General features: G+C 39.8%; 1 protein-coding gene and 1 pseudogene across 5 annotated transcripts in view; both read right to left on the bottom strand.

Moving 5' to 3' along the window:
* The window catches only part of LOC148353414 (interferon alpha/beta receptor 2-like), a 46,198-nt gene extending 19,940 nt beyond the window's left edge, over window positions 1-26,258 (bottom strand). For 3 of the 5 annotated variants that reach the window (XM_088352968.1, XM_088352966.1, XM_088352965.1), the window contains exons 1-5: window positions 26,044-26,257; window positions 23,227-23,316; window positions 22,271-22,391; window positions 15,525-15,688; window positions 10,811-10,977 (exon numbers count right to left, since the gene is read on the bottom strand). In XM_088352968.1, the coding sequence (XP_088209094.1) occupies window positions 10,811-10,977; window positions 15,525-15,688; window positions 22,271-22,391; window positions 23,227-23,275 (501 nt within the window). In that variant the 5' untranslated portion in view covers window positions 23,276-23,316; window positions 26,044-26,257. Of the gene's footprint in view, window positions 1-10,810; window positions 10,978-15,524; window positions 15,689-22,270; window positions 22,392-23,226; window positions 23,317-26,043 lie in introns of all 5 variants that reach the window. The other 2 variants (XM_088352967.1, XM_088352964.1) reach the window with 2 other exon arrangements.
* On the bottom strand, window positions 21,368-21,507 carry LOC148353415 (5.8S ribosomal RNA; annotated as a pseudogene).
* Window positions 26,259-27,669: the final 1,411 nt, after the last annotated feature.

Genomic DNA, 27,669 nt, shown 5'->3' with positions numbered 1-27,669 from the left:
TTTAATTAGCCGTACCCTTTTAAGTCAAGTCACATTTATTTTTACAACCCTTAATCACAAAAATGTCTCAAAGGACTGCACATGAGTACAATTACACCATTACCTGATCTTAAACTAACATGCGGGCAAAGAAAAACTCAAAACCTCAGCGTGAACCATTATACACTGGAACCTCGGTTCTCGACCATAATCCGTTCCAGAACCCTGTTCGAAAACCGATTTGGTCGATCACAGAAAATCGTTTTTGCCATTAAAAGTAATGTAAAATCATTTCAATCCGTTCCAAATCCTTGAAGGCTTACTATGAACGTAAACATGAAGCTAACCCAGGCTAATCGTACGTTCGCGTTAGCGTGTACGAAAGATTACGCTAACATCAACGAGTAAAAATAAAGAAAATCAGGTCGTTTACACGTCATTTAGCACCGGGGTCTCCACAACAAGTGGTGAGCGGTTAAAGGATAAAGAAAAGATTTATGAATAGGATTTCTTACCTTTGTGGTGGTCTGCAGAAGCCATGCTCTATTCCCTCGAAAGAAGGGAAACTCGCACATCTTCTTCATATTTTGCTATTATTTCTTTCTTAAATGCAATCGTTGTATGCACTACTCTTCTTTCTTCACCTGTAGCAACTTTGCTGCTTCTTCCGAGGCATAATTAGGGGTTAAAACACTCCGTTCACCGATATTAAAAACGAAAGCAAAAAGAAATGCGCGGTCACGTGACAACAGTTCTTCACGAGGGGTGGGGGCAATCTACACCCGTACGGCGCTCAGCATCGCCCCTAGCGTACCGGCGTTCGAACTCCGTTTTTTTGAACGAAAAGCGTAGCATGAATTTCTCAAAATTTTTGGTCGAGAACCGATTTGTTCGAACTGAGAGGCGTTCAAAAACATAGGTTCCACTGTATACAGTATCATGAGTGTTTCCGTATTGCAGCGGTTAGCACAGGCGTCTAACATATGACAGGTCAAGACTAGGTGGAATCATTTGTTGGCCAGGAGAAGGATGGGCTTGCCCAAGACAAACAACAGGAAATGGTGCCCCTACGATCCTATTGGTAAAGTGATACACCAACATTATTATGATATTTGTCACATTTTTGTTTGCTGGGCCTGTTTAAAAAACATTATGGGTCATATATGGCCCAGGGGCCATAGTTTGCGCACACATTCCTTCTGCATTTACAAAAAGCTGCGGTCAATCATGGAGAATTCATCACATCCACTACACAGCATTATCTCCAGACAGAAGAGCAGCTTCAGCAACAGATTGCTGTACAGTCTTGTACCACGGACAGACTGAGGAGATCTTTTCATCCTCATGCCATGAGGCTCTTTAACTCCACCCAGCGGAGTAAAGGCCCACATTAAACTACACCCTCCACATTGCATATTACCGTATTTTTATTGCAGTGTCCGACTAGTAAATTAAAGTGAAACAAGACGAGAGAGAGAAAAAGAGAGAAAGAAGTAAAGAAAAAGGAGATAAATAAAAGGAGAAACAAAACACAAGATAGAGAGAAAAAAAGAGAAAGAGAGAGTGGAAGAGAGACAAAGAGAGTAAGAAAGGGAAAAATAGTTTGGGAGAGAAAAAGTAAGAGACAGAATGCCTAAGAAAGAGGGGCAAAAGAGAAATAATCCAAGAAAGAAAGAGGAAAACAGAGAAAAGTAAGAGTTAGACAGAGACAATATCAAGTCGACAGATTTAAAACTAGCAGCACATTTTTTTCTAGTGCCTCGCAAGCCAAAATCAAGCGGTTGGCAGGCTTGTTTAACATTTTGTTTTATTTGCTAGTTTTCCAAAAGTTGCCAAAGCGATTAATGTCACAAAACGTTATTTATCTTTTAGAACTTTATAACGTATTTAATGTCATTGTATTTAGACTATTATTGAATGCGAATAATTCCATTCATCCATCCATTATCTGCACCACTTATCCTCAGTAGGGTCGCGGTGGTGCTGGAGCCCATCCCAGCTATCTTCGGGCAGTGGACAGGGGACACCCTCAACTGGTTGCCAGCCAGTTGCAGGGCACACAGAGACAGACAATTCACTCGCTCATTCACACCTAGGGAGAATTTGGACTGGCCAATTAACCTGACATGCATGTTTTTGGAATGTGGGAGGAAACTGGAGTGCCCACGCAAGTACGGGGAGAACATGCAAACTACACACAGGAGGTTTGATCTCATGACTTCAGAACTGTGTCGTGGACGCGCTAACCACTGCACCGCCATGCTGCCCATACGAATAATTCACTTGTCCATAATATTTAGACACCTAATCAAATATGAATAAATAACTTTCAACTGAGTTGAAACGAACAAAAAAAAAAAAAACATCCTTACTACAATTTTTGCAGAAATATTTCATTAACTCCTGTGCATACATTTCATTACATGTTAATCATAAAACATCTAGCATGATGGAGGGGGTGTATTATTGAAGATTATGATTGGCACAAGCCTGTGGAAACATGGGAGGTGCAAAAGGCTGTGAAAGAAATGAAAGGGGGAAAGGCGCGTGGGTGGGATGGTAGTACTGCTGAATGCTTGAAAAAAGGTGGCACGGCTATGATTGACTGGTTAGTACGCTTGTTGAATGTATGCGTTTAAGTGGTGTGGTTCCTGTTGTGTGGTGTAGTGCATGTGTGGTGCCTTTGTATAAGGGTAAAGGTGATAAGTATGAATGTAGCAATTCGAGAGGTATCAGTTTGTTGTCTGAGCTGGGTAAGCTGTATGGAAGACTCTTGATCAAGAGAGTGAGATGAAGAACAAATGAGGTGGTAATGGAGAAGCAGAGTGGTTTCAGGAAAGGAAGAGGATGTGTGGATCAGGTGTTTCCAGTACGACAGGTGTGTGAGAAACATTTTGCAAAAAGTAAGGATGTTTATTCGACTTTTATGGACTTGGAAAAGGCGTATGACACAGTTGATAGAGGCGTTGTGTCAAGTTATGGTAATGTATGGAGTGGGTGGAAAGTTGTTGGAGCATTGAAGAGTTTTTATGTGAACAGCTGAGCATGTGTAAGAGTAGGGAGTGAGACAAATGAATGGTTCCCTGTGTTGACTGGTGTGAGACAGGGGTCTATGATGTCACCATGGCTGTTTAATGTGTACGTGGATGGTGTTGTGAGAGGTGAATGCAAGAGTATTTGGCAGAGGTGTAGAGATAACAGTAGAACAGAGTGGCAGGTAAGTCAGTTGTTGTTTGCAGATGACATAGTGCTTGTGGCTGATTCTGAGGAAACATTGAGGAAGGTTGGTAATGGAGTTTGGAAGAGTGTGTGATACTTGGGTTGTGATGTGGAATTGGAATATTTCATATTTATTTCCCCGCACTTGCTCTACAAAAGTAACATTTACTGAACATTGCAACGCTTTTATTAATTTCTTTTAGTTTTTTCTGAATGGCAATGTGTTGCACTTTGGAATGTCCTTACGATTATTTCATGTTTGTGATATGAGTCTTAAGGTCTAACCCTTAAACTTTAAGGGTTAGACCTTGAACCTTTTATCTTAAAGGTTTAAGATAAAGATAAAAGGTTTAAGATAAAGAATAAAAAAAATAAAAAAAAAATAAAAAAAAAATAATAATAAAAATTGGAAAAATTAAAAAAAAAAAAAAGAGATAAAAATCGAACTCCGATTCTAGGGTGCGATGCTGAGCGGCATACCGGTGTTTTAGCCCCTAATTATGCCTCCGAAGAAAGTCGGTGCAAGCAGGACAGGTGAAAAAAGACAAGTTGTTCGTACAACTATTGCCTTTAAGAAAGACATAATACAGAGAATACAGTGAATACAGCAAAGTTGCTACAGGTGAATACACAGAATAAAATGTCTGAGTGAGGGCTTGCCCCAGACTGGTGGTTCCATACATTTTGCTAGGAGTTGTAATTGATCATTTATATTTAGTTTTGATCCGTTTAACTTCTAATCTTTTAGTGCATCTTAGTTTACTTTTTTAATTCACACTTTTATGTTTTGTTCTGCAGTTTTTATTTCTATTTCTATATTTCAGTGTTTCCTCATTTTGGGGGCCCACACTGGTAGGGGTTGCTAGGGGTTGTATACAGGTCCACTTCCCATTCATTCATTCCCTTGTCAAAGAGATTAAAATGTGTTCTTTATAAGGGTCAATGAAATAAAAAATAAAATTAAAAAAAATTGAACTAGAATTGTAATTGGAAAAAGTGCAAACGATTGAGACAAAATGTGCCAGCCAGACTTGTACAAGCTGCAGGGTTCATACCGATGCTTAAAATCCTTAAAAATGATTTTAATGTTGTGTCTTTGAGGTTAGGATAATGCTTAAATTTGGGTGAAGTTCTTGAAAATGCTTGAAATTCTTGCCATTGCCATGTTTCTTGGCAGTCTGGCTCTATTGACCACACAATAAATGTAGAAAATGTTTTAAAGTTAATGAAAATGACGCCGACAGGCATGCTCTGGAGGCTTGTCATTATGGCATTGTCATGTGAAGCATAACTGCCCCTTACTGGTAGCACCCAAGCGGACATCTCTATTTAGAAACTCAGCTCAGTTCAGTTCACCGAGATGAGTCTGTTCTTTCGTCTCACAAAGCCATCATTCTCTTTCAGCTCTAAATGATATATCATCATAAATAATAAAACATTATGTACCAAATTATTTAGTGATTAGAAATTGCATATGTTTTGCAGGGGATCCCTGCAAAACACATGAAATATAAATTAAAATATTCACAAATCTACAAAAACATGTAAAATACAAAACAATTTTAGCCTTTTATACCCTGAAAAGATTTAAAGTCAAACAACAACACAAAATCAGTCGAAATGCAAAACAATTAAATAAAAATGTGAACTCTTCAGTGCTATAAAGAAATTATAAAAGGCAAAAATAAATGAAAGATTTATAATTCTATTAACAAATTTAGACTCAGATCCTCTGCAAATTCAATTTAAACAAAAAACAAAAGATCAGCAGTCTCTAACATTAAAAGTTGAATGCACTCTGCATCGGAGTAATCAATATCATTAAAATGAGTCAAATTTGGCCCCTTTTTTCTGCTCTTATAAATATAATATATAGTATACTTTCTTTCTCTTTTTGTCTTTGATAATGAACTCAATTATTAGCCAACACCTATAGCACCCTTTCCTTGTTTGTAAACAAGTGTGACAAAGCCAAGCTGCGCGTGGCATTGTTGAAGCAGAATGGCAGAATTCACATCGTTTTATAGGAGCCCATTGACACATAAATATTGTAGATTATTGATAGGGATGGATCAAAATAGCATAGTATGTGCTAACAGCAAGAAAGCAACTTGATTTTAGTCATCAGATTCCACAAAAAAAACGTTTAGATCGTTACCAAGTTTCTTCCTTTGAAGGTCCTGGAAAAATTGGAAATTTGAATTGAAAATGTCAGAGTCACATAGTGTAGTTTTGATTTAGGGATTCCATAGGGTGCAATGATCGTTGTTAGCACCCTTTTTTTTTTTTTTTTTTTTCCAATCTAATCCATGTACCATGACGAATGGGCTGCAATTGACTAGGGCTGCAACAACTTATAGATTTTATCGATTTAAATCGATGTTTCAAGGCGATGGCAACAATTTAGATCATCGATTCGTTGTGTCAAGTGATTTATGAGTCACCAAGTACGTTAAATCAATGCAAATAAGAGTGCATACTTTTCCGTTGTGACGCTGGGAGTTGTAGTACAGCTGTGGTCCTGCAGACAGTTTTTATAAAGGTTATCTTATATTGTTTTAAATTCTAAATATTGAACATTGCATCATTACAAACAAAATTGGCATTAAGTTTCAACTTTGTAGTATTTGATTGTTTCATCATGAAACAAAGTTAAGAATTTTCAAGGGAAGAGACAGTGCTGCAGAAATACAGAGGGAAAAGGAGCTGAAAATAGGTTAATCAGATAAATAAAGCAAAAAGAAAAATAATAATGACATGTTTAACCCGACACAAGGGGCTGGTTCTTGAGCCTATATCATTTTTATATTGGAATGTTTACCATATTCCAAGACTTAAGAAAAAAAATTGTTGACACAAAGTGGGTTTGTTTACATGTTGGATATTATATTGCTCTCTCTTTTTTTGTTTTGTATGTTAAATCCAAATATATTGTGATCTTTGGATAAGGTGGTAGGAAAAAAGTATCTTAGAAATTTGCAGGAGTATAGCATACATTTCTATATATTTTTGTTTGTTGTCAAGTTCATTAACAAACACTTGTATTTGTATTGTTTTATTTAACAGAATATTCTGTTTTTTATAGCCGTCCACAGCTTCAATATTTGAAAAAAGAGCAAGAAATTAAAAATGTCTTTGAGAATTTAGATTCATCAGTTATGAAATTAATCGTTAGTTGCAGCCCTACAATTGACCATCCACCCTTATTGTCTAACAACACAGAAATTGGTTTTGATTCATCCGTTTCTGTATTTTCCACGGCTGCCGATGCTCGCTTTCAACATAATAGTTGCATGGCCCACCCGGTAACTACTCCCGCCTGCTCTAACCCACTCCCTGATTTGCCCGGTTCATTCTCGAAGAAATGTCACGAGACACTCCCTCCCCCCTAAAACATTTTCTCTTCTGTTCTACAAAATTTACATCGGACCCCCCTTTTTAACTTTAGAACAGTGAATTTCTACAAAAGGTGAAAGATTTTCATGCCTGCTTGCTGGCTCAGAGACAGCTTCTTCACAAGTTTTTTTCTTTTTGGAGCTGCGAAATGTTATGCTAACTATCTATCTATCTACCTTGGTCATATCCCTCAAGAGGGGTGATCGGCAGCAAGACAAACACATATAATAACAAAGAAAATAAATGGCAAAAAATAGCAAAACACACACACCATGGACCATGGCCAATCCAAATACCCAAACACCCAAACATGTTAGGCACCTAAGTTGGTCATACTTTCGTCCCTCCAGATGAAACGGGACACAAGAAAGCGGCCATGTGACTCAGTACAGGGTGACACAACACACTATTTTGTTCAACAGCAGGGCCCGACAGCTTTCACTGGTTTACCCCTGCCGCATCATACAGGTGCCCTGCCCATCCCTTCGAACACGTCCAAACATCCCACTATCCTTTTACAACACCTCTCCACTCATTCCTATCACCAACAATAGCTCTAGCTTTCACTAGATTTAGACTTCTTTCCAGTAGTGTACTCATAACACCATCCATCCATGTCAATCGCAGCCCTCCTCTTGGTCTCCTTCCGTTGACTTCTGAAATGAAATGAAATAATCTGCATTTATATAGCGCTTTTCAAGTCAATGACTTCCCAAAGCGCTTTACAGTGTGCTTCACATTTCCCAATAGCGGCCTTGTATTGCAGCCTGCTTATTGGGAGTATTAGGGGATCAGTGTCTTACCCAAGGACACTTCGACATGTAACACGGACAAGCCGGGATTCGAACTGGGATCCCTTGATCCCAAGACGAGCGCTCTACCTCCTGAGCTACTGCCGCCCCGTAGATCCTTTTCAACATTTGCTCCTCATCCATCCTCTCCATGTGTCCATACCAACCGCGTACTCTCTTATTTCATTTCTGAATCTATCGATTCATGTTACTCCTAACATACTCCTCAAACACTTCATCTCAAAAACATTTAATTTCTTTCTTAAATCTGCGTTCAGGCTCCAAGTCTCCGCACCATACAACACAGTCAGCACAATCACACTCTCATAAAGTCCCCTCTTAACATCCATACTCATACTCTTGTTGCTAATCACTCTCAACAGAGCACCCAAAACCTTGCTTCCTTGATTCACTCTGTGCAATACCTCGCACTCCATTCCACCAACTGCAGCCACATCACAACCCAAGTACCTAAAGCTTTCAACTTCTTCCAGCACCTGTCCATGCAACCTTATTTCTAACGCCATGCCCACTCCATCACGTGAGCATTTCATCACCTTACTCTGCCCAACATTCATCACATACTCTTCCAAACTCCGTTACCAACCTTCTCAATGTTTCCTCAGAATCAGCCACAAACGCTCTGCAAACAACAACTGACTTACCTGCCACACCGTTCCACTGTTATCTATCATCTCTACACCTCTGCCAAACACTCTTGCATTCACCTCTCTCACCACGCCATCCGTGTACACATTAAACAGCCATGATGACATCACACACCCCTGTCTCACACCAGTCAACACAGGGACAGGGACCACTCACTTGTCTCTTTCCCTACTCTTACACATACTCTGCTGTTCACATAAAAACTATTCAATGCTTCCAACAACTTTCCACCCACTCCATACAGACCATGAAAGCCAAATAAACATCCTTACCTTTTGCAAAATATTTCTCACACACCTGTCGTACTGCAAAGACCTGATCCACACATACTCTTCCTTTCCTGAAACCACTCTGCTACTCCATCACCACCTCATTCGTTCTTTCACTCACTCTCTTAATCAAGACTCTTCCATACAGCTTACCCGGCACAGACAACAAACTGATAGCTCTCAATATGCTACATTCATACTCATCACCTTTACTCTTATACAATGACACCACACATGCACTACACCAATCAACAGGAACCACACCACTTGAAAAGCATACATTCAACAAGCGTACTAACCAGTAAATCATAGCTGTGCCACCTTTTTCAGGCATTCAGCAGTACAACTATCCAACCCAGGTGCCTTCCCCCCTTTCATTTATTTCATGCCTCTTGCACCTCCCATGTTTCCGCAGGGTTCAAATTTAAATCAACCCAACACGGGCATTCTCTCCTTACCATCGATCGCCTCGACTCTCACTTCTCTCCCATCCTCCACATTTAGCAACTCCTCAAAATACTCTGCCCATCTCGTCCTGACTGCAAAACCGCTAACCAGCAATCTACAATCCATATCTTTCACTTTCTCTTCCTTTCCAGTCTCACTGTTTCTTACTCTTTTCACCTCTTTCCAGAACAATGTTCTCCTTTCCTCAAATTTCACTCCTATCTTCAACACCATTCATCATTTGCTTTCCTTTTCGCTGCTTCTACCAACCTTTTCTTCACTTTTTACCTTTCATACGCATCGCCACTCTTATCTTGCAGCCACTCCTCAAAGGCACGTCTCTTTTCTGTCACAGCCTTTGATACCTCATCATTCCTCCATTCACTTTCTTTCCTAATACCTCAAACAACTTTTCTCATTCCACACACTTCTTTTGCACTCCTCAACACTGCCTCTTTAAACCACTTCCATTCCATTTCCACACTATCCACTTCTCTTCTACTAATCCGTTCATACTCTTCCCTTATCCTCCCTTTAAACTCTTTTTCCTTTTCTGCCTCATTCAACTCTGACATTTTCACCTCATCCCTCACACTCTTCTTATAACTAGCCCTCCACGGTCCATCTATTCTCAGTTTTCCTTCCACATAAAAATGATCAGACATACCACTCATTTCACCTCTGTAAACATGCACATCCAGCAATCAACTTAACATCCATTTCCTAAACACTACATAATCCATCAGTGCTCTGTCCACCAGCTCACCACCATCCACTCTGACAAAGGTATACTTATTCACGTCCCTCTTTTTAGACAATGTATTTACAATCACCAACTCATTTTCCACATATAACTCAATTTCTTCCCACTCTCATTTCTTCCTGGTACTCCATATACAGTATACCAATCACATTTTCAACCGTTCCATCACCCACTCTAGCATTCAGGTCACCTAGTATTACAATTTTCCAACATTCATTCTTTTGACACACATTCGGACAAGTCCTTCCAGAACTCCTCTCTCTCCTCAGCGCTTCTTTCTGAACCAGGTCCATATGCACCTATAAACATCCATACTTCTACACCCCACTTCAACCTCACCCACATCAATCTGTAAGATATCTCTTTTCACTCCACCAGTTTTTCCTTTGCTTTCTCACTCACAAGGACAGCCACTCCTTCTCTAGCATGTCCACCTGTAACTCTCGGTCCCCCGGCCCCATTTCTTTGCATTGCTGTCTCTTCGAGAATAGATATAGAGGGGAGGATCCCCAGTCCCCTCACTCCCTCCACTTTAGTCGCCTCTTACGACACGCAGCGGACCACGTGGGAGAATTCTCTTACCTCTCATGAGGAGAGGCCTCCTCACCACACTTCTTTTTATTGCACAATTATCACAGCTTGGGTCAGTCTTTAAGCATTAAGTTTAGTGTAAAGATATACATATATATATAATTAAAATTTTAGACCCCACCATGATTTATAAGTGGGAGAAATAGCAAAATAGCAGTGTTCAAAAACTTATTTGTTTCACTGTATATATATATATATATATATATATATATATATATATATATATATATATATATATATATATATGAGACTTTTTTCTTTAATTCCTCTGCAAAAACTTTATTACATGTTTACACTGGAGTGCCATGTCTAACCTTGTTGCATACTATCTTTCAGAACGTTGATATCAATGATAATAAAGACAATTAAATTAAAGTTCAATTCAATTTTTCTATTAATAATTTACCAGCTGTGTCACCTTTTAATAACCAATCCATAAACAGTACTAGTGTATGTCACTTACAAGTAAATACAAGCATCAACTTTTCTGCCGCCTGAATAAGCAGGAGTAAAGACCAGGCCTAGAGCCGTAAATTAAAAAAAAAAGCGTGAAAGAAGCAGTGGTTACGCAGCGCTGCAGCGAGAGAAGCCGCTGACTATTGTTTCATCCGAATAGGAACTACATGAAATATAGATATGGTTTCATCAAATGCAAGTTTTAAATAATTGCTCGTAAGAGCTCTTACCTGAATATTGTTGGATTTCCTCCACGATACTCTTAATTTTGCTTTGTAAAAACCCATGATGTCATTGTTTGGTATTCCCGAGCTTGAGTCAGCCTCGGGCAGGGATATGTTGACTTGAATGCAGTTGCCACAATCAGTGACTGTTACTTTAGGGGGAGTTATCAGAGCTAGAATCAATAGGAGAAAAATACACATTATTTTCTGACCTGCTTTTGCCATTTTGGAAACAATGAACGAGAAAACAATTCAATTTTACAGTTTTGTATGTTCTAACCAAGGGAGCATTTCCCAAAATACAATTCCTTGTCATTTACCAAGGGTAAATAAATTGATTAACATAGGATTAAGTTTACACTTTGCCTCATCCCTGTTTTATTGAGATTAAATTCATATAATGTAAAGCTAGTGTTATACTAAAAATAATACATACCAAGAGATACAGTAGGTTACAACATCTTAGTTTCCTTTCAGAATCAGGAATTTATACGTGGAACCGTATATACAGTGCTTAACGAAAGCATTGATTAGGTCTCAGATGTTGTTGATTCGTATAAAGTATTTTGAAATTTTTTTCTATGAGTTAAAAGTCTGAAATTACTGCAATATATCCAAATATTTTTGGGGGTAGGGGGAAATACTTTTGCAAGGCACTGTATATAGGCCATTGAAACAAAAACAAAGATTTTGTCTTTTGGACACATGTCTTTCCAACAAGTAAATGAATACCTTAAAATATTTGCTAATTCCTCATGCAAGGCCCATGATACTTCTTGCTAATCCTTTAAAAAAAAAAAAAAAAAAAACCGAATCATTTTGGAATTTCTGCATTTTATAATCAACCGTGTCATGAGTTCAACACTTTTTTAAATTTCATTTAAGATATTGAATGAAATGTTTTTCTTTTATTTTTCGGTAATTACATAAGAGTAAATTGTCATGTATTAAATGAATGTATTTATTCATATTGTTAAAAATTTATTACAATATGAATAGAATACAACAAACTAAATTCCAATGTGTGGGTTTTATGAAGTGAATGGGCAAAATGTGTGCAGTTTTTTAGCTAGCTATCTGGCTACCATTTTAGCTATCTATCTTTCAACTTTGTTTACTAGCTAGCTAGCTTTTTACATTTTCGCACACTATCTAGCATACATTTGAACATTTTTGTTAGTTATCAAGGTTAATATTGACTACTTTCTAGCTCGCTATCTACAAAATCTTTTTTAACTTTCTATCTGGCTATTGAAATGGCTTTTGCTTTTTTTAGATAGTTTCTTTTTACTTTTTTCTTACCTATTTACCTTTCTACCTCACTATCAAGCTACCTATTAGTTATTTTGCAAGCTATCTATCTGACATTTTATATTTTTGTATGCTAGCTAGCTAACATTTTACTTTTTTCTCTATTTATCAAGCTTCATTTTGGCCTTCTTTCTAGCTAGCTATCTAGCTTTCTATCAGGCCTTTTCTCTTTTAGCCAACTATCCTTTTCATTTTTTTTACCCATTTACCTTTCTAGTTGACTATCAAGCTACCTTTTAAGATAGTTAGCAAGCCATCTAGCCAAGTTGCTATAATATAAATTAATATTAAACTGGGTGCTTTTTGTGCTAATGAGTAACACAAAATAGCCCTCAGCATGAAAAAGGTTGGAGACCCTTGCTATCTTTGATGGTACAAGTAAATCTTGAAATGACAAAAAAAAAAAAAAAAAAAGTAATCACATCATCTAGCCTTTTTACAACAATGAATCAACATGTAAACCCATTGAATCAAACATAAAAGTGTTGTACTTATATATTTTAAAATGTATTTTACTTGGATTGCATGGCACTGCACATATAGACCCTTTCATTTGTTTGTAAACATTGTGCCGTAGCCGGTGGGCAGGGCTTAACCAGGAGGCAAAAGTCCTGGGCAAACAAAGAGGAGACCAAGGTTTCGTTTCTGCTAGTTCGGTGTAAAATGTAATCATGTTGTGTTTGTATGCCAGATTCTGAGAAAAAAACGTTTGTGGTCGTAAATTGAAGTTTACAGAATCCCAGCAGACCCTCCTGATCAGAGAAAAAGTAGAAAGTTGTGGTTTTAAGGGAAAAGATTGGACTGAGACAATCATCAAAATGCTCGTTTCCGTGGCATATCAGGTAAACAAAATAAACATTTATGATTGTTGCTATCAGGTCCATATTACTTTTAATATCGGCAACATACCGTGTTATTTTCTTATCTCCAGCTAACTGTCAGCATGTGGCCTAAATGCCAACAGTAGCCTTGTAAACACTGCAAGTGTCCAAAATAAACACAGGCACTGATTTCAAACAATCGTTGTGCACACAATCCCCAAAAAGTATTATATATATTTGTCACTTATGTAGATTGTTTTTTTTGGAAGCATCTCTTGGTGTAATTTGGGCTACATGCTAACAGTTAGCTTCAGCTAAGAAAATAACATGATATTTTGCCGATATAAGTAATATGGACTCAATGGCAACAATCATTGACATTTAATTTTTCTGACCTGATATGAAGTCTGGGCTGCAAACCCAAACATTTTTTATTTTTGTTTCGGTCCAACGATTTCGCTTGAATAACCACAACTTTCTTCTTTTTCATTGAAGAGTGTCCGCTGGAATCCTGTAAAATTTACGACCACATATGTTCTCATCTCATCTCATCTCATCATCCGTACCGCTTATCCTCATTAGGGTCGCGGGGGTGCTGGAACCCATCCCAGCCATCTCCGGGCAGTGGACACCCTGAACTGGTTGCCAGCCAATCGCAGGGCACACAGGGACAGACAACTCATTCGCTCATTCACACCTAGGGACAATTTGGACCGGCCAATTCACCTGAAATGCATGTTTTTTTTTTGGAACGTGGGAGGAAACCGGAGTGCCCGGAGGAAACCCACGCAAGCACGGGGAGAACATACAAACTCCGCACAGGATGTCTGGAGCTGGATTTGAACCCACGACAGGTTCCCATGACATGAACTGTGCCGCACAAGCGCTAACCACCGCGCCGCCGTGCTGCCCACCACATATGTTTGTTCTCCCAATTCAGGCACACAAACTCTCACCATGACAACATTTTAACAGAACTAGCAGAAACAATTGCTTGGTTTCTTTAGTGTTTAGACCAACACGGAAATTCTTTTGCTTCCAGCTTCAACGTAGGCCATTAAAGGGTCTATATCAGGGTTCTCAAACTAAAATAAAAAACATTCCACAGTACTTAAAGGGACAGTGTTTTATATTTGTCCACTAGATGTTGCTGTAATGTGTAATGCAACCAAAATGAGTCTAAGGAAGACAAATAGCTACAGAGACTGAAAGTGACATGGCTCCGACCACTTAAAGCAAGTTAAATTTATGACTTTTTAAGACTTATTTAATTGCCTTTGAAATCAAATTTGAGAACAAGTCCACAAAAATCACAGTTGAAATATCTATCCATCCATCTATTTTCTGCACGGCTTATGCTCACTAGGGGGCGCTGGAGCCCACAATTGAAAAAAAAAAAAACACTAAATGAATAAGAGGCAATTTTAAGCAAATGTTTATATTTATTCTTTTAAAATCACATTTTGGTCCAGTTGAAAACTTTCCATCTGAAAATCATAGCACTCTTTAAAGATTTTGTCATATAAAACAATAAATAAAAAGGATGTTTACAGTACTTAATGGATCTTCAGTTAACTGGCAATTAACAACTAATTTCATAGAACTCTTCTGCTTCATGATGCATGAAAAATTGCTTTTTTACTGAATCATTTTAGTTTGAACAAAAATAGATTTTATCAATGTGTTCACATGTTTAAGACCCTCAAAACTTACAAACATTTTAATGCCAATTAAGGCCTTATTTTTAGAATAATGAACTTAATGCTTTTTAAAACTTTTCAAGGATCCGTGGAAACCCTGCGTGAGCAAAAAGCACCCTTTTGATTACAATTTTTTACCCAGCCTTTATCAAAGAAAGATAAAAAGTGAAAAGAAATTTAAAGGAAGAAAATAGGAAGAAAACAATAAGAACGAGGCATTAAAGGAAGAAAAGTAGGGGAAAAGAAAGCACAAATGGAAAAAGGAAAGAAAAATGAAAGGAATTAAGGAGAAAAAGGACGAAACAAAAAAATGCAATTTCTCTATCTCCTTTTTCACTCCATCTTTTACATTTTTCCCCTTTTTTTCTCGAGTTGTACTTTTTGTCTTATGTTCGTAATTTTTCTCATTTCGTTTTTGTCCTTTTTTTCTTTTCCTTTTTTGTCTTTCTTTCTCAAGTTATTTTTTATTCCTATTTTCATTTTCTCTTTTTTGAGTCGTTTTTATTTTCTTTTTAAAAATGTCTTCTTTCCTTTCTTGGATCTATTCTTTTCAAAGGTAATAATGTGCATTTTGGTCACTTTGAGTCTCTGTATTCTTCCATTGTGCTTTTAAGCACTTGTTTTCGGTGGTACGACACAGTACAGCGACATCTAGAGGGAAAATAATATACACGGTCCCTTTAACCTTCATACTAAGGCGGGGGACTCAAACTATCATCCTTGGGGCTGTAATTGGCCCCGAGGCCACAAGTTTGAGACCAGTAGCCTATAAAAAAAACATATCAAAGAGTAATTCTTTAAAGATATACTGTATATGCCAACCTTCTTTATTCAAATAGCTAATATTATGAAATGTAAATTTGATTGATTAGGTTCACACTGACATACTTTGTTCAAAAGGTGTGAAGGGGATTTCTTCTGACTCTGGAGACCAACTTCCACTATGCATTGCTTGGACAGACAAATAATACTTATATTTGTCCAAAATCAATTGTAAAGATGTTGCAGTTGTGTAGTCATTCAGTGCTTGTTTCTCCTTTTGTCCGCTTAACCTGCACAAACACATTTTCAAAGTAAAAACACATTCTCCTATTGAAAAAAAAGTATTCTGTAAATTAGAAATAACATGCAAGATTAATATGATTTAGGTAACGTTATAGCAGTGGTCTCCTAACTTTATGAGCGGACCACAATGGTCTAAAAAGATTTTCACAGGTGCCGGAATGGAGAAAAAAATAGCTGATTGAGGTACTGTAAGAATTTTTTGTAAATGCTGATAGTCTTAAATCCTCAGCAATACATTAAAAAAATTAGATAACATAATCCAATCCATTTTTTCAGGATTGCGTTTACTTGCTCAAGTGATTAACATTTTATTTGTTTAGGAAGGGATCATTTCATTTAATTAGTTTTGATATGCACAAAATATACAAATATATTTTTTTGCAACTAAAAATTTTAAGAGTAATATCTCTTTTTTTCATAATCATAAGTGTTTCATTACATGAAATTTAACACCGTGATAAATACAATTGTTTTGAAATAAAAATATACAAGAAAATGGAGCAGCTATTTGAATTTTGGCCATAAGCACAGTAAAACATTTTGTTTTTATGGGGGTAAACAGCAACACAGGCTAAGAAATACCAGTGAGTGCAATGGTATTGCCTTAAACAGACTTATATATAGTGAATAAAATGAATGTTTGAACACCCTGCTATTTATCTATTTCTCCCACTTAGAAATCATGAAGGGGTCTGAAATTGTCATCATTGGTCCACTGTGAGAGATAAAATCAGAAATAGATTCAGAAATAACAATGCATGATTTTTTTGACAATTTTTGTGATATAGCTGGTAAATATTTGAAGACCTCAGCAAATTAATGTTAATATTTGGTACAGTAGACTTACAGAGTCAGGTTTCCCGGCTGTCGCTGAAAATCACTGAGTTTGAGCTCCCTCCAAAGATTTTCGATAGGGTTCAGGTCTGGAGAGTGGCTCGGCCATGCTAGACCTTGATATGATTCTTAGGGAGCCACTCCTTGGTTTTCTTGGCTGTGTTCTTCGAGTCGTTGTCATGTTGAAAGTCCCAGCCACGACCCATCTTCAATGCTCTGACTGAGGGAAAGGGGTTGTTCCCCAAAATCTCAAAACACACAGACCCAGTCATTCTCTCTTTAATGCAGTTCACTCGTTCTGTCCCTTATGCAGAAAATCACCCCAAAGCATGATGCTACCACCCCCATTCTTCACAGCAGGGATGGTGTTTCAGATTGTCCTCTTCGTTCTTCTTCCTCCAAACACGCTTAGTGGAATTACAACCAAAAAGTTCTATTTTGGTATAATCTGACCACAAGACTTTCTCCCATGGCTCCTCAGTATCATCCAAATGGTCATGTGCAAACTTAGGACGGGCATTGACATGTGCTGGTTTAAGCAGGGGAACCTTTCATGCGATTCATGATTTAAAATCCTGACGTCTTAGTGTATTACCTACAGTAACCTTGGAAACAGTGGTCCCAGCTCTATTCAGGTCATTGACCAACTCCTGGCGTGTAGTTCCGGGCTGATTCCTCACCTTTTTTAGAATCATTGAGACCCCACGAAGTGATATCTTGCATGAGGCTCCACTCCGATTGAGATTGACCGTAATGTTTAGCTTCTTCCATTTTCTAATGAATGCTCCAACAGTGGACCCTTTTTCACCAAGCTGCTTGGCAATTTCTCCATAGCCCGTTCCCGCCTTGTGGAGGTGTACAATTTTGTCTCTGGTGTCTCTGAACATCTCTTTGGTCTTCGCTATGTTACAAGTTAAAGTCTTACTGAATGTGTGGGGTGGACAGGTGTCTATGGAGCTAACGACCTCAAAACAAGTGCATCTGATTTAGGATGATACATGGAGTGCAGGTGGACTTCTAATGGGCAGACTAGTAGGTCTTTCAGGGTCAGAATTCTAGATGATACACAAGTGTTCAAATTCTTATTGCAGCTGTATCACACAAATACATTGTTAAAAAAATCATGCATTGTGATTTCTGAATGTTTCCTTTTAGTTTATCTCTCTCACAGTGGACATGCACCGACAATGAAAATTTCAGACCCCTCCTTGATTTAACAGTGAGAGAAATGGCAAAATAGCAGTGTGTTCAAATACTTATTTTCTTCACTGTATATAGATATCCATCCTCAGGAGGGTTGCGGGGGTGCTGGAGCCAATCCCAGCCCATCAGGAGACACCCTGAACTGGTTGCCAGCCAGTCACTGAGACAGACAACTCACTCGCTCATCCAAACAGAGGGACAATTTGGACCGGCCAATTCACCTGACATGTATGTTTTTGGGGGAGGAATGTGGCAGGAAACCGGAGTGCCCGGAGGAAACCCACGCCACATGAGGAGAACATGCAAACTCCACACAGGGAGGCTGAACTCCGAACTTTCGCACCTTGGGGGTTGTCGCAAACCACCTAACCCCAATGCCGCCCTATAAGTATATATATATATATATATATATATATATATATATATATATATATATATATATCATGACATCTGAATGGGCGCTTGACAAATGGTAGTCATCATATACAGCTACAATAGGAGGAGTGGCACGTAGCGAAATCCAGTGGACATACTAAGAAATGCAGGTGATTGACTAGAAGCGGCTCGTTTTTTTTCTTATGCTTCTCCCTGCATCATCTGATGGGCCGGATTAAATCAGTTGGCTGGCCTGATACGGCTTACGGGTGTATTTTTGTGACCCCTGGTTTATAAAATTATGCTTGAGGGTAAAAACACAAAAGTAATGTAATTTAACAGATGTCCATCTTATTTGAATGTGACAGCGTTTTGACTGTTTAAAACCACCAAAGTTCTCATATAAACTGGCCTCAATGCAAGAATGTCCTCAGGTCTGCTAATGTCTCAAACTGGTTTACATCATATAGTACAGGCGTGAGGACCATATGGCTCTTTTCATGAATAGATATGGCTCTGTAATAAAACACTATCTGTGCAATTTACTGGGCAGCATTCCAATTCGAGGCTGCATCCCAATTCTAACAAGATCATTGTCTGGTTTAGTGCATGCATAGCCAAGGTTTTTGGTTCAATATACAGTGGCTTGCGAAACTATTTTGCCCCCTTGAACTTTGTGACCTTTTGCCACATTTCAGACTTCAAACAAAGATATGAAACTGTAATTTCTTATGAAGGATCAACAATAAGTGGGACACAATCATGAAGTGGAACACAATTTATTGGATATTTTAAACTTTAACAAATAAATGAAAAAGTGGGTGTGCATAATTATTCAGCCCTATTGAGTTAATACTTTGTAGCGCCACCTTTTGCTGGGATTACAGCTGCAAGTCGCTTGGGGTTTGTCTCTATCAGTTTTGCACATCGAGAAAGTGATATTTTTGCCCAGTCCTCCTTGCAAAACAGCTCGAGCACAGTGAGGTTGGATGGAAAGTGTTTGTGAACAGCAGTTTTCAGTTCTTTCCACAGATTCTTAATTGGATTGAGGTTTGGATTTTGACTTGGCCATTCTAACACCTTGATATGTTTTTGTTGAACCATTCGTTTGAAGCTTTTGCTTTATGTTTTGGATCTGTTGGGATGGTGCGTTGAGGGTGATGAGCTGTGCTTGCTTTTATGCCAAACATAACGTCTTGCATTGTTGCCAAAAAGTTCGATTTTGGTCTCATCTGACGAGAGATCCTTCTTCCACATGTGCAATGTGTCTCCCAGGTGGCTTGTGGCAAACTTTAAACAACACTTTTTATGGGTATCTTTAAGAAATAGCTTCCTTCTTGCCACTCTTCCATAAAGACCAGATTTGTGCAGTATACGACTGATTGTTGTCCTATGGACAGATTCTCCCACCTCAGCTGTAGACCTCTGCAGGTTATCTAGAGTGATCATGGGCCTCTTGGCTGCATCTCTGATCAGTTTTCTCCTTGTATGAGGTGAAGGTTTAGGGGGACGGCCCGATCTTGGTAGATTTGCAATGGTCTGATACTCCTTTCATTTCAATATTATTGCTTGGACAGTGCCCCTTGGAATGTTTTAAAGCTTAGGAAATCTTTTTGCATCCAAATCCAGCTTTAAACTTCTCCACAACAGTATCTCAGACCTGCCTGGTGTGTTCCTCTTTCTTCATAATGCTCTCTGCGCTTTAAACAGACCTCTGAGACTATCACAGTGCAGGTGCATTTATACAGAGACTTGATTACAAACAGGTGGATTCCATTTATCATCGTTAGTCTTTTAGATCAACATGAAATCATTCAGAGATTCTTATTGAACTTATGGACAGAGAATGCTGCACTGAAAGTAAAGGGGCTGAATAATTTTGCACACCCACTTTTTTGTTTTTTATTTGTTAAAAACAAGTAAAGTAAAATATTCAATAAAGTGTGTTCCACTTCATGATTGTGTCCCACTTATTGTTGATGCTTCACAAGTTAATTACAGTTTTAAATCTTGAGGTTTGAGGTCTAAAATGTGGCAAAAGGTCACAAAGTTCAAGGGGGCCAAAAGGTTTTGCAAGCCACTGTATGAAGGGCAAAGTTTTACCTCCAGTTTACAGTCAAGGTGTCACACCAACAGACCCTGTTTTGGCTGTACATCGCTAAAGAATCCTTTATATTTGAAGCTCATTAAATAATGTATGTAGGCCAACGAGTGGTTAGTGCATCCACGGCACAGTTCTGAAATAATGGGATCAAATCCAGCTACCAGCCTTCCTGTGCGGAGTTTGCATGTTCTCCCCATGCTTGCGTAGGTTTTCTCTGGGTACTCCGGTTTCCTCCCACATTTCAAAGACATGCATGTAAGGTTAAATGGCCAATCCAAATTGTCCCTAGATGTGAATGACCAGGTGAGTTGTCCGTTTCTGGGTGCCCTGTGCTAGTAACCAGTTCAGGGTGTCCCCTGCCCACTGCCCGAAGACAGCTGGGATTGGCTCCAGACTCCTGCGACCCTACTGAGGATAAGCGGTGCAGATAATGGAGGGATGGATGGATAAATACATCATAGGCGCCGTCAAGAGCGGCAGCCTTTCCAGCAGCTCCGTATTATTTCGCTCTTTTTGTAATTTATTGTTTGCTTCCATCTTCGGTGTTTTCGTACCGTTTGATAACTACACTTTGGATTATTTTCTATCCTATGGATATTTGTTTTAACGCACAAAAATGTGTTTATTCTAGGAATCAACTTCTTTCCCTGAAGAATTCTCGTGCCGGCGTGATCCCCCATTTACCTGACGAGGTGAGGGGTCCTTATCGTGGCCGCCGAGCCAGAGCTAAGGTAAAGGCTTAGCGGCTAGCTGCGAAGTGGCGATATAAGCCTTCGGTACCGTCCGTAACCATGGGGAATGTGAACTCTCTACCAAATAAGATCGACGAACTGGCTGCTGTGCTCGTGAAAAACATCAAAGCATACAGTGAGTGCAATTTGCCTTGCTTTACGGAAATGTGGCTCACGTCTAGCATCCTGGACGCTAACTTCGAGCTTCAGGGCTGTTAGAGCAGACAGAGACATAAAAGCCTGCAGGAAGCGGAGAGGAGGCGGACTTGCTATCTACGTGAACACGAGGTGGTGTAACCCTGGGCATGTAAACACAAATATTTCGATCTGCTGCAGGGACGCCGAACTTTTGGCCGCAAGTTTGCGTCCCTATTACTTGCCCAGAGACTTTGGACACGCCATTGCTGTTATCGTTTACATTCCACCGCTACTTCCATGCTGATGCGGAAGTACCGTGTGAACTGGTTGCCAGCCAATCGCAGCTGCAAATCACATTTGTTCTCGCAGCTAGCTGCGTTCTTCATCGACGCACGAGCCGAGTGATCCACCGCTAAGAGTCGTACAGCTGGGCGATTTTACGTCCGCCCGAGACGATCGGAGACAAATTCACGACAGAGTTTTTACCGCGGGTGTCGTTCGGTTGCTCCCGCGAGGGAGCCCCTGACCCGCAGCGCGGGTACTTTTGGGCGCGATACGCACGACACTGACACAGTTACGGGGGTCCCGCGCACGTCCGCCGCCTTTCGCCCGCTGCGCGCGGACGGCCGCCTGTCGTCGAGCCGCGCTACTAGGGTCTTCGGACGCTACTGGGGTCTTCGCCGCCTTTTCTCTTGTCGCGCCGTGTCACGCCGCGTCCGCCGAACTCGCTCTGTCGCGCGGCCCGGGAGTGACCCCCGCCGCGCGTCCCCCCAGAAAACGACCCCCCCCGCCCCGTCCAGCCGGCCGCATTATCCCGCGTCCGCTGACGTTCCACCGAAAAAACCCGCAAAAATTGAAAATCTGCGAAGCAGCAACGCCCCTTGAAGCCGCGAACGTCGAACCGCGAAGTAGCGAGGTCCCACTGTAGCGCTTTTCAAGTCAATGAAGACCTCCCAAAGCGCTTTACAATGTGCTTCACAATTACCCATTCGCACACCAATAGGGAGTCAGCCATTCAAGCCGCCTACCTGCTTATTGGGGGCATTAACAGTACTTCTACTTGAATACACTTCTTGGGTACTCTACCCACCTCAGGTCACAACATACTTTTTTGAAAATTCACTTTGTCATTGTAAGGCAAAATATTTTTGGTGCCTACATTAAATATATGATGCAGAATTTACCTGGAAAATACTTTATACTGTACACCTGGCTGGGCAGCTGGCCCTGGGTCCCAATGCAGGATGTGAAGGAAGTTTACTGATTTAACAGAGAGATTGGATGGTGCAAAGAGTGCACCAAGACCTGTAAGAAACACCATGTGATAATGTTGCAGAACGTAAAGCAAAAACATGTGCAATAAAAGTATCATAATTTTGACCTGTGAGAATGTCACGTCGGCTCCACAAAGTGGTCTTATATGACTGCTTTTGAGAATCTGATTTAGTTTTAGTATTGGTGCATATGAATTTTTATTTTTTTTTCAAATCAATAATATTACTAAAAAAAGCAGAGTAGAAAATGTATCAGAATAAAAACCCCAACAATCTTGATTGGGATATAACTAGTCCCGGCGTGTCAAACTCATTTGAGCTTGGGGGCCACATGGTAGAAAATAAATCAAGAAAAAGAAAGAGAGGGAAACAATAAGATAGAAAGAAATGAGGGAGATTGAGCAAGAGAAAATTAGAAAGTGAAAAAGAGATATAAAGAGAGCAAGTGGGAAATATAAAGAGAAAGCAAGAGAAGGAAAGAGAAAGAGGCAAAAATCGAGTAGAGGGGGGGAGAGAGAGAGAGAGAGAAAGCAAGAGAAAGAAAGATGCAAATCGAGAGAAAGCGCGAGAGAGACAAAGACAGAAAGAGAGAAAAGGAGAAAATGAGAGAAAAAATACAGGAAATAAAGAGAGAATATAAAAAAAGACAAAAAAAAAAGAAAATAGATGGAGAAAGAGAAAAAGAGAGAGTATGAGAGAGAAAGAGTGATAAAAGAGAAAGAAAGGCAGAGAAAAAGAGAAACAGATACAGAGAGATGGATCCAGGGAGAAAGAGAAAGAGAAGAAAGAAACAAAGTGAAAAGAGACAAAGACCGCAAAAGAGAATAAACCCATAATTCTGTTTAAAGAGAAAATATTTAACTCACCATAATGAAGCTGGAACATTATATTCAGAGAGAGAGACACCAAGTTCATCTTGCCATTTTCTGAGGCTATTATAGTTATCTTGGAACACACTGAACAAGGAAGAAAATATAATAACAACATTTTTTTTTTTTTTTAAGTGTCCATTATTTGTCACTTTTCAACTTTTGATGAAGCATTTATTTTTTCCTTTCAGTCATTTGTCATATTTTCAAAACGTTTTCGAAAAATGAAAACCTTTCCAGTCTTTTGTTAAAGGGACAATGCATAATATTTGGTGACTAGATGTCACAGAATTGTGTAGTGAAACCTTAAACAAGAGCTAACAAAGCAGCGCAAGGAAGATAATAAACCACGGAAAATGAAAGTGACCAAAGCGCATAATTTTCTTCCGCCCATCCTTTCACATTTTTTTTAACCCTTAGGAGCAAGCTGCCGGACAAACATGTCAACTCACTCTAGGTTAACCTCAGTTTATGAAAACCTTTTTCATGAAACACATTTCCTGGAATTTATGTATTTGAAATTCTAAAATAACAATGTATAGTATCACTATGTTATTACCAGGGTTGGGTAGGGTTACTTTAACTGGATTACTTTCAATTACTTTTGGATTACTCCAATACCAAATATGCTAATAAAAGACAAAATAAACTAAATATGAATAAAATTACTAAATTTTGTGCAGGCTTGGGTAGTAACGGAATACATGGAACAGCAAAAATGATGTTGGCAAGCTGTTTGGATTTATTTTCATTTTGTTTCTGTCGCATTTTATGTTAGTTTTGCCGGATATCAAAGAGATCAAAGCCAGGAGAGAAAGCTTACCACATGTTGTGAGTCATAATTTTATTCATATTAAGTTTATTTTGTCTTTTATTAGCATATTTGGTAGTGGAGTAATCCGATAGTAATTGAAAGTAATCCAGTTAAAGTAACCCTACCCAACCCTGGTTATTACTAAGTTATTATCAGGTTAATTATTAAAAATAGTCAGTCAACCAATAATAAAAAAAAAATTAACTAGAAAGTCACCATGACCCAGCACTGGTGAGCTATTTTCAAAACAGGTCCATGGCACCCAAACTGTTCATAGGTGGCATCCCGGTGCCCACAGGCACCACGTTGGGGTCCCCTGTTTTATCCATCCATTATCTGCATTGCTCATCCTCAGAAGGGTCACGGAGCTCATCCCAGCTATCTTCGGGCAGTGGGCAGGGGACATGCTGAACTGGTTGCCAGCCAGTCGCAGGGCAAGTGGAGACGTACAACTCACTCGCTCATTCACACCTAAGGACAATTTGGACCAGCCAAATAACTTGCATGTATTTGGAACGTGGGAGGAAACCAGAGTGCCAGGGAAAACATGCAAACCCCACACAGGCTGGTAGTTGGATATGAACCCATGACAACCGAACTCTCCTGCGGATGCCGCGCTAACCACTTTGCTGCCGTGCCGCCCAACCCTGTTTCAGTAGGTGGCATTTTTAAAACAGTATTTGAAGGTCACTTAACAGCAATTTAAGTTTATAAACGATTATATTTAGTACTTATTTGGTTTTGTTGTGTTTTTTAATTAACATTTACTTTAATCTACACAATCATTTCATTCGATACATTTGAAAAATTAATTTTCTTTCTTGATTTGCTTGAAATAGGGTGGAATGTCACTTTTTTTCACGCGTGATTTGTATTATCTTCGGTAAAGAACAAACTTATGAAACTAATTTACAAGGACTAAAGAGTAAGGCAGGGGTCAGGAACCCATGGCTCACAAGCCATATGTTTCTCTCATGAGTACATTTGTGTCTCTCATGAGTACATATGGCTTGGTGATAAAATGCTGCATGTACAAACTTCTGTTGCATGAATAGCCAAAGCTACTCTTCCAGTGGGAACCGTTCAGTCCAATATAAGGGGCACAGGTTTACCTAAAGTTTACACTCAAGGTCTCACACCGGCAGACACCGTTTTGGCAGGACATCGATAAAAAATACTTTATATGGAAGTGTGTATTATTTAGCACCTCCTAGTAGTAAAGAAATAACATCATTCATTGACAAATAATTATCTAATAATAAGCAAAAATACATGAACTATCGTACGAACGTGTATTTTTAAAACTACTTTTAAATTGATTTTGTTCGCAAAAATAAAGGTTTTGCAAAAGGCTGGGCAAAAAAAAAAAGAGAAAAAAAAAGTGTAGTTTGTTCACTTTGAGTTGCCGTAGTTGGTATTCTCTCAAGGCTTTTAGCACTCATATTCAGTTGCGCAGCAGACAAAAAGTAGACAAATATTATAATATCCCTTTAAAAGCTGTTTGCACTAATCAAGTTCAAAACTCATTGACAACAACTAAAAATGTAAATTCATTAAAGCAACATAGTGTAATATTTGACAACTAGACGGAACTGCACTCATCTCATGCGAAGGAAATGGGGCAATGGCAGATAAACATGGCGGCAACTACTAGGTCGGATTACACTATGTAAAAGAAATTCAAATTTGTCGACCAATAAAATATTTTATAATTACCTTGGTATGATAGTTCGTGTATTTTTGCCTAGTATTCAAATAAATGTTTTAATATTACATACTGCCCCTTTAAAATATATGCTATGGCTCTCTCTCTAGCAAAAAAAAAGGAAAAAATACAAAAAAACAATAAAAAATATTTTTCTGCCATGGCTCTTTGGGTCAAGAAGGTTCCTGACCACTGGCATAAAGTATAGACTATCCTTATAACTTTGAATACAGACGTTAGTGCGAAATTGCATGTTCGCAGTTTTAAATGAGAAGACACTTTTTTTGTTACGTACCATACGTCGCTAGTGCTGTCAGGATATCCCTCGATGACTTAAAAGATATCCTAATATTTTAACGTTTCAATTGTTCAAACTATTAATGTACTAGTTTGGTAGTTGGAGTTAGCTAGTAGTAAGCTGTTATAAATTTGAGCCATTAAGTTTGCAATGAAGATATGACGGGAACCAGTCACGAGGAGGATGTGACGCACACGCTTGTCAGCAGTTTTTTTTTCCGAGAAACAATTTGTATTACCTAGCCTCTGATTCGTCACGTAAAAAGACCTTCTTTCGTTCCTCATCCCACAAATATCTATACTATAGGGCTAGTATCTAGTCTATAGTCAGTGTGTCTAGGTGGCGGCCACATTGGTTGCGTTGTAGCGAGCAGAGACGGGAGTCGTAGGCTGAGTGTCAAACAAAGGTGCCAACGAAAGCTGCTTTAATGACATTTAAACTTGCAATAACAAAACAAACACGAGAGTGGCTAGAGCCGGCCGAATTAAGAGTCCCCTAGGAACTCGCTAACTAAACAATGGTTCCGTGGGTGAATTATGTAAAACCCACTACACAAGCCCCCCCAGAATTCACCCATAGTCAAAGTCTCTGTGCCTGGTTGGGACGCTGACCACTGCGGGTACAAGGAGCTGGAACAGCGGGGGGGTAAGAGCTTGTGGACTCAGTTGGAGAGCCCACAGTTGCTGGGGGCGGAGGGTCAGAGCGGGTACTCAGGGGGCCGGAGGGTCGTGCCGCAGGAGGACGGCCGCACCGTGGGGCTTGGGCCAGTTCCAATGGCTTGAACATATCCATGTGGGCAGGCTTAACCCTGTCCACGGAGACAGTCTCTGGCCTACCACCAATGTCCACGACCATGGTCTTGTCACCATGCTGCAGGACCTTAAACGGTCCATCATAAGGATGGCGCAATGGTCCGCGGTGGGCATCGTGGCGAATGAAAATGAAACCAGTCGAGCGCAGGTTGGAGGGAACCCGTGAAACTGGCCTGCCGTGTCGCGATGTGGGGATAGGCACAAACGCTCCCGCAGTGCCCTGCAAGATGGACTTCTCCCTGGATGCAGCCCAGGGTGTCGTTGGGTCTGGGATGAAATCACCTGGCACCCGCAGCACTTGACCGTAAACCAACTCAGCTGAAGAGCACTGAAGGTCCTCTTTGGGAGCGGTCCTCAGTCCCAGCATGACCCAGGGTAGCTTATCGACCCAGTCCCCATCAATCAGGCTGGCGCGCAGGGCCGCTTTCATCGAGCGGTGGAACCGCTCGCACAACCCGTTAGCCTGGGGGTGGTAGGCAGTGGTGCGGTGAAGTTTGACTCCAAGGCTCTCGGCAACCGTGTTCCACATCTCGGAGGTGAACTGTGCGCCCCTGTCAGATGAGAGATCTGCAGGGGGTCCAAAACGGGCGACCCATGTGCCGATGAACGCCCGGGCCCCATCGACAGCTGAGGTGGAAGTCAGCGGAACTGCTTCAGGCCAACGGGTCGTCCTGTCCACCATCGTCAGGAGGTAAGTGAAACCGTGTGAAGGGGGCAGTGGGCCCACCAGGTCAATGTTAACGTGGTCAAACTTCCGTTCGGGGATGGCAAATGGTACCAATGGGGCCTTGATGTGACGGTGCACTTTGGC

Source organism: Urocampus carinirostris, chromosome 14, assembly GCF_059441175.1.
Source record: "Urocampus carinirostris isolate Australia breed hairy pipefish chromosome 14, RoL_Ucar_1.0, whole genome shotgun sequence".
Taxonomy (NCBI): Eukaryota; Metazoa; Chordata; class Actinopteri; order Syngnathiformes; family Syngnathidae; genus Urocampus; species Urocampus carinirostris.
Note: the sequence above shows the minus strand (reverse complement) of the source record. Positions and strands in the feature narration are given on the sequence as shown.